We start from the raw sequence: 19,727 nt of genomic DNA on the forward strand, positions 1-19,727 counted from the left end.
GTTGCTGTCCAGTGCCATCTGTGGCCAATTTTTGGGACTCGCTTTTGGTTGAAATAAAACACCATGTCATTTCAGGCACACATGCCAAGTTTTAACACTCTGCCTACATTATTTCGTGGATCAGTGCATTTTCTGTGTCATATATATAACATTCAGCTTGGAAACAATGTCACACTGCCCACTTACATGTAAGTGATTATCTTCTTTTATTTCTTATTATATACAACAAAATAACACAAGGATTTCACAGTACTGTAACTGATTCCAACCAGAGTCTGGTCATCTTCTGATTGAACAGACAAAAAGAGGAAAAAAGAATCATTATAAAACCTACAGCGAGATAAAAAAGAATAAAATTATAACAAAAGATACATGTTACAAGCAGTGACGTAATGTTCCCACTGTGTAGTCAATGATACTGAAAATAACGATGGGTTGAGGTTGATTGGTTGGTTGGTTTAAAAGAGGGAGCGGGGTGGGGGGACCAAACTGCTAGGTGATTGGTCCCTCGTTCCGATTAAAATCATTCCACAAGGGGAAGAGTAAAATAATCGAGACATACAAAAGACAGCTGGAAGAAAGAAGAAAACCACAAGAATGACAGAAGGGCAACAAACACTAAAATGGACAAAATCAGACAAGAAAACCATAGAGAGACACAAGAAACATGTAGAAGAGATCAAAACCAGAGAGCAGATTACCATGGCTGGCTGACCATGAGAATAAAAAGAAGAAGCCAGTCACTCTGCAAGACATTCACACCTCCACACTAAAAGCACTAGGGTGGAGGACACAGAGGGACAAAGGACATGCGCTAAAACTTAGATCAAATCATAAAACCCACCCTCACGAATAAAACTTAAAACTAAAGCTGCTGTTGAGGCATTGTCACCCAACACGAAGGTAGGATGCTGGGAAAGTTAAAAGTCCACCACAGAGCAGCTGAATGTGGGCAGTCCGGCAAGAGGTGGACGACAGTCATTTGTACGCCACAGCGACACCGATGTGGGTCCTTGCAACAAAGGAGGTAACCATATGTTAGTCATGTATGGCCAATGCAGAGCCAGCAGAAGACAACTGAATCCTGCATGGGGACCGCATGAGAGACTTCCAGACATTCATAGTCTCCTTAATGATACGCAGTTTGTTGTGTGTACTGTTAAGCCATTCTGTCTCCCAAAGCCAAAAAACCCTGCAGGGTAAGACAGAACGCAGGTCAGTTTTGGAGATGCCGATCTCCAGAAGCAGTTTCTGCGTAGCCTGTTTGGCCAGCCTGTCGGCAAGTTCGTTGCCTGGGATTCTGACGTGTCCTGGGGTCCACACAAGCACCACTGAACAACGGGGCTGTTCCAGGACATAGATGGACTCCTGAATGGACGCTATCAAAGGATGGCGAGGGTAGCACTGCTTGATAGCTTGTAGGCTGCTCAAGGGGTCAGTACACAGGAGAAATGACACGCCAGGGCATGAGTGGATGTGCTCAAGAGCATGAAATATGGCCGCCAGCTCTGCAGTGAAAACACTGCAGCAATCTGGCAAGGAGTGCTGTACAATAAGTCCTCCATGAACATACACAAAGCCTATGTGACCATCAGTCATTGAGCCATCAGTTTAAACCACTACATGGCCTCAGTACACGTTGAGAATCGAGAGGCAGTGATAGCGGAAAGACATAGGGTTAACAGAGTTCTTAGGCCCATGCAAAAGGTCCAGAAGAATCTATGGCCTAGGTGTACACCATGGAGATGCACATGAATGGACCTCGAGGAGAGGTGGTAACGGTAAGGACTCCAGGTCACACAAAAGGACTGGATGTGAACTGCAATCACAAGCTCTGACATGGGCCGCCGATGCGGGAGATGAACCGTTGTGGTTGGGAAAAGGAGACGGTAATTTGGATAACTACAAATGTGTGAAATGTAACTGGTGAGCAGTTGTGCACATCGGATCCGCAATGGAGAGACTCTGACCTCCACCAGGACACTGGACTCGTCCTACGAGCTCCCCTCACTAGGCGAATGCCACAGTTGTGCACTAGGTCGAGTAAACGCAATGCAGGGTGCCGCTGAACCATAAGCCATACTCCAACAGTCAAGGCAGGATTGATCAATGGCTCTGTAGAGCTGCAGTAGCGTAGAGCGATCTGCATCCCAATTGGTGTTGCTCAAGCAGCGGAGGGCACTGAGGTGCTGCCCGCACTTCCACTTAAGCTGACGAAGATGAGGTAGCCATGTCAATCAGGCATTGAAAACCAGTCCTAAGAATCGATATGTTTCCACTACAATGAGTGGATCGTCATTAAGGTAAAGTTCCGGTTCTGGATGAAAGGTGCGACGCCAACAGAAATGTATGACATATGACTTCGTGGCTGGAAAATGGAAGCTGTGGGCTAGAGCCCATGACTGTGCCGCTCAGCAACACCAGTACTGGAGACACAGTACAAAATGTGGAAATCGTCCACATACAGAAAATGTGAGACCGATGGCTGCTAAACCGTTAATAGTCTCTAAAAATAGAGATACACTCAATACAGAGCCCTGCAGAACACCATTCTCCTGAATATGGGGGGAACTATGGGAGGCAGTGACTTGGACACAGAAAGTACAGAGTGACAGGAAGTTTCGAATACAAATTTGGAGCAGTCCCCAGAGACCCCACTTATATTATGTGGCAAGGATATGATGTCCACATTGTGTCGTATGCTTTACATATGTAAAAAATGACGGCAACCAGATGTTGGTGTCTGAAAAGGCTGTTCGGATGGCAGACTCGAGGGAAACAAGATTATCAGTGGTAGAGCAACCCTGGCGGAAGCTGTCCTAACATGGAGCTAGTAGGCCACGTGACTCCAGGACCCAACCCAACTGCCGACACACCATACTTTCCAGCAGCTTACAAAGAAAGTTGGTAACACTGATGGGCCGGTAGCTATCCACATGAAGTGGATTTTGACCGAGTTTGAGCACCAGAATGATGGTGCTCTCCCGTCACTGCGATGGAAAGACGCCATTGCGCCAGATCTGGTTGAAGATTGCGAGGAGACTTCACTTTTAGTCAGATGAGAGATGATTAATCATCTGACTCTGGATCCGATCCGGCCCAGGAGCTGTGTCGGGGGAATGTGCAAGGGCAGTGAGGAGCTCCCACTTTGTAAATGGGGCATTACAGGGTTCACTGTGGTGTGTAGTGAACAAGAGGAATTTCCTTTCCATTCACCATTTGAGGCTAGATTCCAGTTTTGACAACACTTGGTCACAACAGTCAAGAGGTATTTTGTGTATGATAAATTTATTAATAGTGCTTACCAATGTTTCATTCTGACAGCGTGTTAATTCTGTAAATATTAGCTGTTCATGTTTACCGCATTGTATTCACCTATTTTGACAATCTCCTGACAAATGATCAGGGTAGTAAGTATTATATCCAAATGTTTTATGCCTTTAAGTTCTACTTTCTGACATGTTCCACATCCATGAGAATCATATCGTTGTTTTTTGGGTCTATGGAACAAAAACTGAATCTTATCTAATCTAATATATCGCTAACTCAGGGCATTTTTCCAGAGAGATCAAAATATGCCATCATTAAACCTCCCTCAAAGAATGGGGATAAGAGAGATGTCAATAACTACTGAAATGTTTCACCACTGAAATCACCATGAAAAATTTCCAAAATTTTTGTGTTCTAGAATAGTATTCCAACTGAGATATCCTCAGTAAATTACAATTTAGATTTCAGAAAAGTTGCTCAGCTGAGAACTTTGTCATTTATACAGTCACTCACCAAATTTTACAAGCACTAAATAACAAGATAGCACCAGTGAACATTTTTAAATCTTCGATGTCCATTTTGATGAGAATTTAAACAGGGAAAAAATCCTTCATCTTGGAACTCCTAAAACAACCCAGTTCAGCCACAGTTGTACTTTGAATCATTGAAAATCTTCAATACAGGCAAATCGGTAAACTGACATATTTTGTGAATTTTCATTCAAAAATGTTGTATGGAACAGTGCCCTGAGGTAATTCAGCTTTAATGAATAAAGTGTCCATGGGTCAAAAACATGCTGTAAGAATAATGTGTGGTGCTTACCCACAATCACCTTGAAGACATCTGTTTTAAGAACTGCTTCACAGCAGATTTATTCCCTCATTAAGTTTGTTGTAAATACTCCACTTTAGTTCAAAAGGAACAATGATGTACGCAATTACAGTATGAGAAGTAAAAAATGGCATTCATTGCTCCACATTAAACTCTCTTTAGCGCAAAAAGGGGTGATTTTAGGCCTTTATGTAGGTTGTTCTTATTCCTAGTATTGATAGTACATATTGAGCTATTGGTTGGAAATAGAGATGTATTACCTGCAACAAATTTCATTAAGGAATAAATATACTGAGAAGCAGTGGTTAGAATACAAAGTTCCTTGAACAGTTTTCTACATGATGGTCTAGAATTTACACCACAAATGATTCTTATGACATGATTTGCACCCTAAAAACTTTTGAAGTATCAACCACCCACAATACAGCTCTTCCATTTAAATTAATAGTGATTTTATCCTATTCTGTCACTTGTTGCCCTGAATTGTTTTACAATATTCCATACAGCCCTAAGTCTGTTGTTGACATTACTAATTTCTGACATAATGTGCATGTTTCTTGATTTTTATTAACTTTTCTTAGAAACTTAAGCAGTTTTTGTAGTGCAAGTACTGCAAGACGTTTATTTGTTCTTTTCAACACATATAATTCACTTTTCCTTTCACAAGAAAATTGACAACAAAGACCTGCCAAATTACATAAATTATTACTTTATAAATGCTTCCCAAGCACTTAAGTTAAATTTTACAAATCAGGATACATTTAGGCTTTGCATACCAGTGTCCAGCATGAGGTTAATTCCAACAAATGAACATGAGGTAGTAGAGGTAATTAAAAGCCTCAAATGCAAAATGTCAGCTGGTGTAGATGATGTTCCATTGTCACTTGTAATCTGCAGTGGTTCACAAATTGTAAAGCTCTTGGCTCACAGTGTTCATTTATCATTCACTGAGGGTGCATTCCACAAAAGATTTAAAATATTGAAAGTGATACTTTTATTCAAGTGTGGAAATAGGCATAAAGCTGAAAATTACTGACCCATTTCACTACTCTCAAAGAATGTAAGACATCAATGAGAGAACGAATCCTCAAGTACTTAGATCAGGGTTTGCCAAACTGTGTTCTGCAGAACACTGGTGTTCTGCGGGAAGCATATAAGTGCTCCAGGAAAAAAATTAATAACATGATACTTCCTTTTTTTCGACATTTGGACTGTACTACTTTATTAAAATTGTATTATTATTTCTTTGTCATTAGTTATGATATCAAACTGAAGTCATCACTGAATAAAATAAGTTCTCATTTAAAAAAAAAAAAATACTAACTTTCAAAATAAACAAAGTGTTCCATTGAAGTACCAGTATTCTTAACGTGTTCTGTCAGACGAAACATTTGGGAACGTCTGACTTAGATGACCACAGCCTACTGAATAATAATCAGTATGGCTTTCGAACAGGTGGAAGTATGGAAACAGTGATGATTACACCAATGGAATAGTAATTTGGATAACAATAGTAGTGTTGCAGGAGTTAATTTAGATCTTTCTAAAGTTTTAGATATGATTAGTCATCAAATCCTTTTAGATAAGTTGGATTCAATGAGGTAAAGGGAATAGAAAACAAGTGGGTTCAATCACATTTGCATAACAGATTACAGGTTATGGAGCTCACATCAACTCGTGCTAATCATAAAGTCAGACTAATATTTGACGCAAGGAAAGTCAAAATAGGTTTACCCCAGGATAGTGTTTTAGACTCCCTTCTGTTCCTTATTTATATAAATGATATGCACGCCTCACACACTGCAGCCGAGATCATGTTCTTTGCAGATGGTGTTAGTGTAACAGTGAGTGATATCAAGTAATCCTTATCCGCTCACACAGATAAAGTCCTTAAGTCCTTGCATTCATGGTGCAATGCCAACAAGCTGACATTAATTGTGAAGAAAACAAACTATATACATTATGGGAAGACAAATCAAAACAAAGATCTCCATATGGAACTGGGCACAAATGAGTTAGACAGGGTATGCTGCACAGAACCTTTAGGAAAATATGTTGATCAACATTTAAATTGGGGAGACCGTGTAACTAATCTCTCCCAGAAACTCAGTTCCCATGTTTCGCTCTTGGAATTCCAAAATTTGCTCCTCAGGCGATGCTAGAATGGCTTGTTTTAGTTACTTCCAGTCCCTTGTAGCTTATAGAATAGTTTTCTGGGGTAAAATTAATAGTCAATTAAATAATATTTTTTACATTACAGAAAAGGGCTATTCGAATTTTGTCACATAGCTCAGCTAGGGCTCACTTCAAGCCTGAGTTTAAAAAGACGTGTTTACTTACTATACCCTCCTTGTGGTATACGTGGTTGTAGGATACCACCCATCTGCTTTGAGCTATGATGTAATTGCACTATGTGGCAATTTGTTGAGTGACATCATTTGTTTTGGAATGAAAGTGAAATGATGATGCAGACAGCATGGTGCATGAAGCGGTGGCTTGCTCTACTGCTTTAATTATGTGGCAGTGATGTGTTTGTGAGATAGGTTATTGTGTCATGTAGTGTACTGCAGTTTTCACAATGTGAAGTGTGCAAAATTACGTAATGGCATATACAGGGTGTTACAAAAAGGTACGGCTAAACTTTCAGGAAACATTCCTCACACACAGAGCTCATTTTAGTTTCGTCAGTATGTACTGTACTTCCTCGATTCACCGCCAGTTGGCCCAATTGAAGGAAGGTAATGTTGACTTCGGTGCTTGTGTTGACATGCGACTCATTGCTCTACAGTACTAGCATCAAGCACATCAGTATGTAGCATCAACAGGTTAGTGTTTATCACGAATGTGGTTTTGCAGTCAGTGCAATGTTTACAAATGCAGAGTTGGCACATGCCCATTTGATGTATGGATTAGCACGGGGCAATAGCCGTGGCGCGGTACGTTTGTATCGAGACAGATTTCCAGAACGAAGGTGTCCCGACAGGAAGACGTTCAAAGCAATTGATCGGCATCTTAGGGAGCACGGAACATTCCAGCCTATGACTGGCGACTGGGGAAGACCTAGAACGACGAGGACACCTGCAATGGACGAGGCAATTCTTCGTGCAGTTGACGATAACCCTAATGTCAGTGTCAGAGAAGTTGCTGCTGTACAAGGTAACGTTGACCACGTCACTGTATGGAGAGTGCTACGGGAGAACCAGTTGTTTCCGTACCATGTACAGCATGTGCAGGCACTATCAGCAGCTGATTGGCCTCCACAGGTACACTTCTGCGAATGGTTCATCCAACAATGTGTCAATCCTCATTTCAGTGCAAATGTTCTCTTTACGGATGAGGCTTCATTCCAACGTGATCAAATTGTAAATTTTCACAATCAACATTTGTGGACTGACGAGAATCCGCACGCAATTGTGCAATCACGTCATCAACACAGATTTTCTGTGAACGTTTGGGCAGGCATTGTTGGTGATGTCTTGATTGGACCCCATGTGCTTCCACCTATGCGCAATGGAGCATGTTATCATGATTTCATACGGGATACTCTACCTGTGCTGGTAGAACATGTGCATTTACAAGTACGACACAACATGTGGTTCATGCACGATGGAGCTCCTGCACATTTCAGTCGAAGTGTTTGTACGCTTCTCAACAACAGATTCGGTGACCGATGGATTGGTAGAGGTGGACCAATTCCATGGCCTCCGCGCTCTCCTGACCTCAACCCTCTTGACTTTCATTTATGGGGGCATTTGAAAGCTCTTGTCTACGCAACCCCGGTACCAAATGTAGAGACCCTTCATGCTCGTATTGTGGATGGCTGTGATACAATACGCCATTCTCCAGGGCTGCATCAGCACATCAGGGATTCCATGCGACGGAGGATGGATGCATGTATCTTCGCTAACGGAGGACATTTTGAACATTTCCTGTAACAAAGTGTTTGAAGTCACGCTGGTACGTTCTGTTGCTGTGTGTTTCCATTCCATGATTAATGTGATTTGAAGAGAAGTAATAAAATGAGCTCTAACATGGAAAGTAAGCGTTTCCGGACACATGTCCACATAACATATTGTCTTTCTTTGTGTGTGAGGAATGTTTCCTGAAAGTTTGGCCGTACCTTTTTGTAACACCCTGTATATTGTGCAGAATTTTGTCATGTAAAACAGAATATGTCATAAAATGTAACCTGTACTCTTAGATGCCTGTGTTGTTGTTATAGCCTTCAGTCCAGAGACTAGTTTGATGCAGCTTTCCATGCTATTCTATCCTGTGCCAGCTTCTTCATCTCCGAGTAACTACTGCGACCTACAGCCTTCTGAATCCACTTAGCGTATTTATCTGTTGTCTCACTCTACAATTTTTACCCGAGGGTCATTCCATGTCAAGTCACCCAGGCCTTGACACCAACCATGTCAGATTTTGATGAAACTTGGTACAATTACTTCTTTTATCATCCTGAAAGCACTTGTAAAATTTTTTTGCTCTATCTCTTATAGTTTTTTTAAATAAATTTTTAAAGTTTTTAGATTTGTCATTGTTTCAGCAGTCGGAAATCTTAACTTAAATGTGTCCTCACAACTAAAAAAATTTGTATATTAAAGAATACTCAAGATATCAGTATGAAATTTTGGAATAATACAAGTTGTTGTTTTTTTTTTTTTTTTTTTTTTTTTTTTTTTTTTTTTTTTTTTTTTTTTAAAAAAGCTAACAGATGTTTAGGTTTACAAAAACTGCAATATCTAGAGTCTCAGACCTGATAGAAAGCTCAAATTTGTTTTAAAATACTCTTAATTGTATAGGCTATTAGATAAAAGAAAAGTTATGTTGGCTTTTTAACCTGTTTAATAGTTATCTAATTTTTAAAATAATATCAATTATATTTTAAAAATAAAAAGTACCAAGTGACTTAGACACCGAAAATAAGTTTTTGTCTTCTTGGAGTAACAATGTACGCTTGGGTTTTGTTTTGTTACTCCTGTGTTTTGAAGTAAAAAATTATTACAGTGTTAAATAAAGCTTGGATAGTATTTTATCAAGTTTATTAGAACTTTCAGTAAGTACTGTTACTTAGTTTACAGAGATTCTTTTCCAATATCCTATAAAAGTAACCAGAACAGTAATCAGACCAAAACTGAAATCAGTATGTCAGATATTCAAACCTGTAGCGTAGGGTTATTTAAAAAATCTGACTGTTTCCAAACAACCTACACACCTTCATAAAAGTTACAGCCAGTATCTGAACTGAGTTAGGGAAGAAAAAGATTTGATCCACTTACGATCTGGAATTAATCTGTGTGAATTTAAGAATATATGTTCACACCACAGCTACTACTTTTTAAATGTTTTTGAAAAGTATCAAACAACATGTGTAGACCCACTAAAAAAAAAAAAAACACAAAAAGCCCACCAAAAATTCGTTGAGAAGTGTAGGCTTGGATCTTTCTAAACAATTACTGACAAAAAATATTAGCATAAAACCTGGACAAAAGCTTTGTTCAACATGCCGTAACTTTTGTGAGGAAAAATTAAGAGTTGAAGTCAATGAAAGTGAAACAGATGATGAAGTCATGGTTGAATTAGAATCATTTGAATCCAGAAATGAATCCCTTGTACAAACAAACATTGCTCTTGATAATTTAGGTTTAACACCAATAAAGCTTCATGGCTTGTCAGAACAAAGTAAAGAGTCTTATTTTAAAAGGAAGGTTAGCAGTATTGAAAAGACTGCAAAAAAGGCGGTTTCAAAGGCATTAAAATATGATGCACCAAGTTCTGATGATGACGAAGAAGATACAAGTGTGGTTGAGAAAGCAAAGGATTTTGATGTAATGATTTCTCTTATGAAAGAGAAGATTTCATCTGTTGGGAGGTCTAGAAAAATCCAGATTCTGACCTTGGCTCCAGATTCTTGGAGTCGAAATAAAGTGATGAAAGAATTTAATGTAAGTGAGTACATGGTGCGACAAGCTAGAAAGCTAAAATCTGAAAAGGGTATTTTGGAAACTCCTGGTCCAAGAAAAGGTAAAACTCTTTCTGAAAATACAGTAAGACTTGTAAAAGATTTTTATGAAAAGGATGAAAGTTCCAAAGTGCTACCTGGAACAAAAGACAAAGTAAATGTACAAAAAAATGTGTACATGCAAAAAAGACTCATTTTGTGTAACTTGAGAGAACTCTATTATTCTTTCAAATGGGAGAATCCCGAGGTAGAAGTAGGATTTTCAAAATTTGGTTTCTTGAGACCTAAATGGTGTATCCTTGCTGGTGCTGCAGGCACACACACTGTATGTGTATGCAGTATCCACCAGAATGTTAAACTATTACTGGATGCTGTGAAAATTGAAGAATCTTATAAAGACCTAATTAAGATGCTTGTGTGCAACATGGAAAACCAAAACTGCATGCTACATCATTGCGACAGCTGTCCTGCAAATACTGCACTAACTGAGTACTTAACTGAAAAACTAAGTGAAGATTATGATTTAGAAGAAGAAATTGTAATCAGTCAGTGGGTTAACACAGACAGGGCAGAAATGACCAAACAGTCTATCAGTGCTGAAGACTACATTTCTTTATTGGTTGGGTCATTGGACAAGCTCACCCCGCACTCGTTTATAGCAAAATCACAATCAGCAGCCTTCAAAAGATTGAAAGAAGACCCACCACCCAAAACAGCAATTACTGTGATGGATTTCAGTGAAAATTATTCCTTTGTTATACAAAATGAGATCCAAAGCTACCACTGGAATAGAGGTGGTTGTACTCTACACCCAGTTGGAGTTTTTCTAAGAAATGAGGAAAACAATGTTTTTGTTTCCAACCACTGTTTTATTAGTGATGACCAAGAACATGACACTGGTTTTGTTAACTTTGTACTAAAAGAAATTACAAAGTGGCTGTCATTACATCATATTGACATTGACTCAGTTCACTACTTTACAGATGGTTGTGCTGGGCAGTACAAAAATATAAACAGTTTTAAAAATTTGACTGAACACTTGAGAGACTTTAATTTGAAGGCCCAACACTCTTTTTCTGCAACAAGTCATGGGAAGTCAATTTGTGATGGCCTAGGAGGAACTATTAAAAGAATTTTAAGGAAAGCCAGTCTACAGCTTTCAGACAAAGAACAAATAAAGACAGCAATCGATGTGTACAAGTTTTGTGAAAAAAATATTGAAAACATTCATTTTCACTTTATTGACAAAAAAGAAGCTGATTTGCTACGGTTAAAACTAGAAAAAGGTTTTTCAGCAACCCGAACCATTCCTGGAACAAGAAGTTTTCATAACTTCAAACCACTTCCAACAAACAACCTTGAAATTAGAAGGACTACAGATAGTGTAAAACCCTCCTTAGTCTTTTCTTTCCATTCTTCTTCTGATTGGGTTTGTGTTGAACCATCCATAAATTATGAGGGTTACTGGTACTTTGGACTGGTGAAAACAATATTCAATGATGAAGAAGATGCAGAAATTCTATTTCTACATCCTTCAGGACCAGCTGCATCATTTTATTGGCCTGAAAGAGAAGATTCTTGCATAGTGCCTTTGGAGCACATAGTCTGTGAAGTACACGCACCTCAATCAAGTGGCACTGGAAGAATGTATTACTTCAAAAAAGACTGTATCAAAAGAACTGAAAGCTCTTGGATGAAGTGGAAAAACAGTTTGAATCAGCATTAATGTTTATTAAAAAGACAAAATTACTCAAAAAATTCAATGTTTCAAGCAATCAGTTGGGTTATACATAAGTGTCGTAAGTACACATCTTTGTACATAATTCTAATGTAATCTACTATAATTAATAAACATGTTAAAAAGCCATCATTATTTTTGTTTTATCAAGTAGCCTATATGTTTAAGAGTAAATTAAAACAAATTTGAGCATTCTATCAGGTCTGAGACTCTACATATTGCAATTCTTATAAAACAAAACATCCGTTAAAAAAAAATTTACATATATATTTTTTTCATAGAAAATATTAATATATTTTAATAGTATCATTTTTATCTTCAAATATGTATAATAAATAAACTTGCTGCAAAAATTCATGATGTTATCTAAAAGAGTTTTTAAGATAAGCAATTTTAAAGTTTTGAATACAAATTAAATTTACCATTTCCGAAGGTTCGGAAAACGCAAAACATAAAAACTTTAAAAATGTATTAAAAAAAAAAAACTATAAGAGATACAGCAAAAAAAATTTGCAGGTGTTGTCAGGATGGTATTAGAACCATTTGAGCCAAATTTCATGAAAATCTAAGGAGGTGGGTGTAAAATTTATTTTTTATTGGGTGATTTGATATGGAATGACCCCCTACACACTTCACTCTAGTACTAAATTGGTGATCCCTTGATGCCTCAGAATGTGTCCTACCAAACAATCCCAGCCTTTATTCAGGTCGTGCCACTAATTCCTCTTCTCCACAATTCTATTCAGCACCTCATTAGTTATGTAATCTAACCATCTAATGTTCGACATTCTTCTGTAGCACCACATTTCGAAAGTTTCTATTCTCTTCTTGTCTAAACTATTTATCGTCCATTTTTCACATCAATACATGGCTATGCTCCATACAAATACTTTCAAAAAAGACTTCCTGGCACTTAAATACTCGATGTTAACAAATTTGTCTTCTTCAGCAACACTTTCCTTGTCATTGCCAGTCAACATTTTATATCCTCTCTACTTCTACCACCATCAGTTATTTTGCTTCCCAAATAGCAAAACTCATTTACTATTTTAAGTGTCTCATTTCCTAATCTAATTCCCACAGCACCACCTTCGATTTAATTCGATTACATTCCATTATCCTCATTTTTCTTTTGTTGATGTTCATCCTATATCCTCCTTTCAAGACACTGTCCATTCCATTCAACTGCTCTTCCAGGTACTTTGCTGTCTGACAGAATTACAATGTCATTGGCAAACCTCAAACTTTTTATTTCTTTTCCATGGATTTTAATTCCTACTCCAAATTTTTTTCTTTCCTTTACTGCTTGCTCAATATACAGACTGAATAACATCGGGGATAGGCTACAACCCAGTCTCACTCCCTTCCCAACCACTGCTTCCCTAATGTTCCTCAACTCTTAGAACTGCCAACTGGTTTCCGTAAAAATTGTAAATAGCCTTTCACTCCCTGCATTTTACTCCTGTCACCTTCACAATTTGAAAGAGAATATTCCATTCAACATTGTCAAAGGCTTTCTCTAAGTCTATAAATCGCAAAACATAGGTTGTAGTGTCAGTATTGCCTCACGTGTTCTGACATTTCTACAGAATCCAAACTGATCTTCCCCGATGTCGGCTTCTACCCGTCTCTCCATTTGTCTGTAAAGCACTGGTGTTAGTTTTGCAGCCATGACTTATTAAACTGATAGTTCGGTAATTTTCACACCTTTCGACACCTGCTTTCTTTGGGACTGGAATTACATATTCTTCTTGAAATCTGAGGGTATTTCATCTACCTCGTACATCTTGCTCACCTGATGAGTGTTTGTCATGGTTGGCTCTCCCAAGGCTGTCAGTAGTTCTAATGGAATGTTGTCTACTCCCGGGGCCTTTTTTTTTACTTAGGTCTTTCAGTGCTCTTTCAAATTCTTCATGCAGTATCGTATCTCCCATTTCATCTTCATCTACACATTCTTCCAGTTCCACAATATTGTCCTCAAGTATATCACCCTTGTATAGACCCTCTATATAGTCCTCCCACCTTTCAGCTTTCCCTTCTTTGCTTAGGACTGGTTTTCCATCTCCTCTGTTGACATTCATAAAGGTGGTTCTCTTTTCTCCAAAGGTCTATCTAAATTTTCTACACATACATACACAATGCATGTACGCACATGTGTACACACGTCTGCAGTCTCAGACAACTGAAACCACACTGTGAGCAGCAGCACCGGTGCATGATGGGAGTGGTGACTGGGTGGGGGTAAGGAGGCTGGGAAGGGGGAGGCATAGTATGATGGGGGTGGAGGACAGTGAAGAGCTGCAGTTTTTCATTTATTTACTTATTGTGCACATTGCACTTACAATGTAGATGATGTATTTTGCGAATCCCCTTCCAACTGCATACCGAGCAAAGTACAAATCCAGTACTGGATTCGCATTTGAGAGGACCAGGGTTTATTTCCCATCGGCCATCCTGACATGGGCTTTCCATGGTTTCCCACTGTCGCTAAAGTTAATGCTGGGATGACTCCTACGATAAGGCTACGGTCAATTTCCTGCCCTTTCCTCACCTTCTCCTACCCTATTTGTTAATGTTTTGTATGTATATATTGTTTCTGTAATGTTTCTGACATGTCCAACATTATTGTACTAAATGATCTATGGACAAACATATAAATAAATGAACAAGATACTTGAATCCCTCTAATGATCCATGGTTCTTTATATGGCTGTCATATGTCCTTTCCAATTAACTTACAAATTTATCATGGAATAGATTACATTTTATTTCACCATTTGATTCATTATAAATTTCATCCCAGATAGTAAACTATTATTAATAATGTCTGTCCTGTTACTGGGTATATGGCTTTTTTTAGCTTCAACAAAGAAAACATCAGTTAGGGGCCTACTGTCTTTACCTACTCGTGCTGGAAAGTTAATTACAGAGATCAAATTGTAGTAACATCAAGAGTTTCTTGCAGCATGTTAATGGGTATACTTCCACATTTTCAGGACTATAGAACATACTTGAATGTCGCAGTTGCTTAAGTCTGCTTAATTTTCCTTCTGCACACTGTACTGTTTGATTTGGATCAATTCAGCAGTTACTTGGTCCCTTTCCTCAGTGGTATGTGAACACAATTATACAGGAAACAATTTTCCATCTGAAATGTCTACTTTGTGAATATCTACCCACATTTTTTCAGTCATTAACTACGCTTGTATTTTATTATGTAAATAAGCTCTGGCGCTGACTTCTTAATGCACCTGTTAAGTACGTCATCTATTACCGTTCAACATCTGTATTAGGAGAAAGTAGTTGGGTCTAAACTCATAACTTCCACACGACAAACCCCAATACCGTGCTAAAAATCTCTTCTGCTGCACATTTAATACTTGTTTTTGTATAGAGAATATTGTAAAAGATTTGAAGTTTACTAGTGAGAAAAGATGTGTTACTCTTAAACAAAATGCCAGCAAAACCCGTACCTCGAGAACTTTTATTCTGCAAAATCCAGTGTGGTTGATGTCAGTCTTATTTTTGCGGATCCAAGAGTCGCCCTCACGTTGGATCCACATTGAGACATCGCCGGCTTTACTTTGCGAGATCAAATAACTTCCAGAACGAAGTAACTGTAGACAAGGCGAGCGGATATTCGGCAAATATGATCGTTCTGGTCTCAGAGTTTTTAGATCGTACCAGAATATCTGGCCATCTCCACTACCAATTAACAAATAATTTTCGTAAAACAGGAGGCAATGAAGAGGACTTTGTTCTTCACTCCAACCATAAGGCCTAAAGGCATATAACGGAATCGGTTTTCCTTTTGACATAACCTAATTCCCAATCTCAGGCCACTGCTTGAAATTCAACAGCGCGCCGACTATGCGTTTGTTCCTTGCAGTTTGGCCAACATCTATGCCGATAGTCAACATACACAACATTGTGGTATACAGATACAGTACGATTTTCGCTGAAGAATACGTAGTACATACTACCTCAATGTAAGCATTAAAACGATTCTCCCAAGTCACAGATACGCAGCTGCATTTCACAATACACATGCCACGCGTCTGTTTTTCTGTTTTCTCTATATCAAAGCTCAATCAAAGATAAATATTTAATATAGTATCACAGGAATTTCTTTCCTTCAAGTTTAACCAAAGTTAAACATTGTACATAGACCACACAACCACATGAAAACTGTCAGTCTGTCACGAATCCTAACAAACTACATTAACTACAGGAGGTGTGAGTTGCGTTGAGAGATATGTGTTGTATCATTATTGTACAACAGCACTATACTTGTTGAAGTAAAATGACTATGGATGACGCAGCAGAAGAGGTAATTGTGACTTCATTTCAGTTCATGCGATATCCTCTAATATTGAAGTTTTCATTATTGTAACTTTTTCCAGTTCGTCGTTGATGAAGTCAGTGCAATTATTAAGGAGGCTATAGAAGTTTCTATAGGTGGAAATTCGTATCAGCACAGCAAAGTTAACCAGTGGACAACAGCAGTTGTGGAAAGTTGTTTAAATGGCTTAGTAAAATTGCACAAGCCGTATAAGTATATTGGTAAGCGCTTATTCTCATTTACTGTTAGGTAGCCCGATGTAACTGTCGATGCAGTAGTAACGTATTTGACAAAATAAAGTTGTTTCCTGTTACCGCCAGTCTTACTCTATTAAAATGCAACTGTTATGTGTGTATTACTAGTACGATCCTAGGACGGCGAAATACTAATGTATTTACATTTTTGCAGTTACATGCACGATTATGCAGAAGACAGGAGCGGGTCTCCACACTGCAAGTTCCTGTTACTGGGACAATGCCTCGGACGGGAGCTGTACAGTCCGTTGGGAAAATAAGTCTATGTACTGCATCACGTCAGTGTTCGGTCTTGCAGCATAAAACAAATGTTATTAGTCTCCAGCCATTGATGCCAGGTTTCACAGAACTGACGCATATTCTCTCTTATTTAGTTGTCTTACCAATCATAATTTGGCGTTATATGTGGAAATTTAATGAGAGCACCAACTATTTCTAGAGTAACGATTCTGTACACACCAACCTTATAATATTAAATGATGAGTTGCGGCTTTGTTAAAGTGGAAGATGTTTTAGATGTGTCTATACAGAATTGATTTTCATTCCAGTTCTGAGACATTATATACACACACATATATGAGCATTGTTCTCCATAAAAGTAATGAATGATCAAGCAATGTAATAATTTTACTGAATTTATGTAGCAAAAGTTTCATAAGTATTAATTAATTTTGTGTATTACTTGTGAGACACTCATAAAGAAAATAATAAAAAGAAACTAAGAATGTGCACAATGCTGAATGTAGTTTTATTTATGTCTAGAATTTCCAAAGAACTTGTTTCAGTGATTAGTTCATCACTCTGACAATGCTTTTCATAAACTAATGCTTAGACACTTGTAGTGATTGTTTGAGAAAGTGGTTTATTAAATACCTGTTCTGTAGTACCCCATGATTTGATGAATTATGTGAGCAACAGTGTAGGTGTATATGCAGTGGAGTTCAGACTGTGCTGAAACAAAGTGAGTAAAATTTCCTTTGTCTGCAGTATGGCAAGTCACTGCTTTCGGCGACATAGGTTCTTCCATATTTCTACAGTTAGTGCTCAGTTTGTGTTTACTTTGGACAGACTAGACATTAAATTCTGAAATGGGATAGATTTGCTACTCACCACATATGAGGCATTGAATGGCATACAGACACATTGGATAAAGACCGTTGCTGCCTCATTGATATCAGACAGCAGCGTTTATCTGCCACTGGTTAAAAAAAACCAACATTGTCTTCACCTTCAACAAACTTTGCCATGCTTTTTTCGGCTGTGGTGAACCTGGAATCTTCCGCTGCGAAGACTGCACTTTGGTTTCCGGAGCATATCCATATACTCACAATTCGTCACCTGTAATTACCCTATTTAACAAATCTGGGTCTTTTAGTCTAATTAATCAGTTCTTGGCACACTTTAAGTTGGTTTTGTCTCTGGTCACTTAACACTTTTGGAATGAAGTTTGCGGACACTCAATGCATGTTCAAATCTTCAGTTAAAATTGACTGAACTGCATAGAAACTTAAAAGTTCATCAGCCATCTCCCTAATTGTAAGTCTGCGACCAGGGTGCTCAAAGTTGCAAACTTTCACAACATTTTCATTCGTTTTTGAGGTGGAAGTATGGGCGGACAGGGGTTCATCTTAATAGGATCTGTTCAACCAGACAAAAATATTTGACTGGCTCATACAATTATCTCCAAAAGCTGTTTGTAATAGTTCGTAAGTCTCAGAAGCTGATTTCTCGGTTTTAAAACAAAATTTCACACATACTCGTTGCTCCATTTTTATGTCCATTTTCATGCAGACAGAATCTGGCAACAAACCCTAACAGACCCGCACTCAATCAGCTGCCACAACAAACTGAATAAAGGAAACACAGTTTCCTGGCAGAGGGCATTCAAGGACAAGGCAATGACACTCCCCACTGTCTGTGTACCTGCCCGCCAAACCAGTAAGCAGTAGCGGATCGATTCTTAAAACTTTCCAGTCACACCTCGTAGGAAGAATATGCAAGTCATACCAGTCTACAAAAAGTAGAGCAGAAGTGATCCACAAAACTACCATCCCATGTCCTCCTCACAACTTGAAAGCCACAGGTAAGTCATTTGGGCAGATATAGTGTTTCTCAATTTCCAAAAAAGCATTTCACTCCGTACTATATGTATGCTTATTATCAAAATTATGATAGTATGGGCTACTGAGAAAAATTTCTCTGTATAATGAGGGTTTTGTGGTAGGTAATATGCAGAGTGATCTTGGATGGAGAGTGCCCCAGGATGTGCATAGGGACCCTTCCTGTTCACGTGTGTTAATGACCTTGAAGGCATATTGTCATCTCACATTTCGTCTATAATGAAGTGCTGTCTGAAGAAAGCATCATAAATAAACTGTCACATTATGATAATATTTCAGAGTGGTGCAAAGATGGGCAACTAGCTTTAAATGTACAAAATTATGTACCTCCCAAAAATTGAGAAAAACACCATAGTATCCTACAATATTTAAAGAGTCACCATTGGAATTGGTTAATTTGTACACATACATAGGTGTATGTCTCAGTTGTAGGTAAAGTAGGTGGCAGACTTTGGTTCATTGGGATACTAAGAAAAAGCAACCATTCTACAAAGGAGATAGATTACAAAACACTTGTATAGCCCAGTCTAGAATATCATATATAGAAAACACTTCTGGACATTCTGCAAAATGAAATTTATTTGGCCAAAAACTGACTTTTGTTTTTTTGGCCACCTTCAGGTGGCAACCGAATTCACGAACACGGATAAACTGATGTGCGACTTACACAAATGTTATCTGTGCAGAAGATACAAAAATGACAAATTGTAAATGAAGGTGGTGGGGGAGAAGGAAGGATTACATTTGGCAACTGTTGAAGAATAATTTTGAATTACAATATTATTTGTAACTAAAATCTAATCCGGAAAGGAGGAGGGGAATAACAATTGAGTTTTATCATTTAATACTAAGCTGGCATTCTGTGTCCTATGTTTGTTGATTTCCATGAGGGTCATCTTCCTGTTTTTCTTTGCAGAATGTGAAGCTTCAGAGAAGTGGTGTAATTTTACTTATTTTCTCTTTTTATAGTATACAATCAATCAGAGCCAAGCTGTAGCCATTAATTACTTGAAGCCATATGTTTGCTAGTCTGTAGTTCTGTTTGAAATGCAGGTTTAGATAATGGAGCCAATATGAGGCGACGAACAGTTGAAAGGAAAGCTGCATATTTGTGTCTGTGCAGGTGATGGGATCTTGCAGGTACTATTTATAGCTATGGTTTTTCTGTAACTGCTAAATATATCTCTCACAGGCATAATAAATTTGTGTA

General features: G+C 38.3%; 2 protein-coding genes across 2 annotated transcripts in view; one reads left to right on the plus strand and one right to left on the minus strand.

The window, feature by feature from the left end:
- Positions 1-15,864, minus strand: part of LOC124550912 (guanine nucleotide-binding protein subunit beta-like protein 1) — a 65,797-nt gene extending 49,933 nt beyond the window's left edge. Inside the window, exon 1 of the mRNA XM_047125705.1 lies at positions 15,275-15,864. Coding sequence (XP_046981661.1) covers positions 15,275-15,619 — 345 coding nt within the window. The 5' untranslated portion in view covers positions 15,620-15,864. The remainder of the gene's footprint in view (positions 1-15,274) is intronic.
- A 7-nt stretch (positions 15,865-15,871) lies between these two features.
- On the plus strand, positions 15,872-17,138 carry LOC124551259 (dynein light chain Tctex-type 1). Its single transcript, XM_047126259.1, has 3 exons — positions 15,872-16,131; positions 16,205-16,364; positions 16,552-17,138. The coding sequence occupies exons 1-3, from the start codon at positions 16,105-16,107 to the stop codon at positions 16,698-16,700; spliced, it is 336 nt and encodes a 111-aa protein (XP_046982215.1). The 5' UTR covers positions 15,872-16,104; the 3' UTR covers positions 16,701-17,138.
- The last annotated feature ends 2,589 nt before the right edge of the window (positions 17,139-19,727 follow it).

Source organism: Schistocerca americana, chromosome 9, assembly GCF_021461395.2.
Source record: "Schistocerca americana isolate TAMUIC-IGC-003095 chromosome 9, iqSchAmer2.1, whole genome shotgun sequence".
NCBI lineage: Eukaryota > Metazoa > Arthropoda > Insecta > Orthoptera > Acrididae > Schistocerca > Schistocerca americana.

Coding starts and splice junctions, on each gene's coding strand:
- LOC124551259 (XM_047126259.1), top strand. CDS start 16,105: ATGACTATGGATGACGCAGCAGAAGAG. Junction 16,132..16,204: donor TGGATGACGCAGCAGAAGAG/GTAATTGTGACT, acceptor AACTTTTTCCAG/TTCGTCGTTGATGAAGTCAG. Junction 16,365..16,551: donor CAAGCCGTATAAGTATATTG/GTAAGCGCTTAT, acceptor ACATTTTTGCAG/TTACATGCACGATTATGCAG.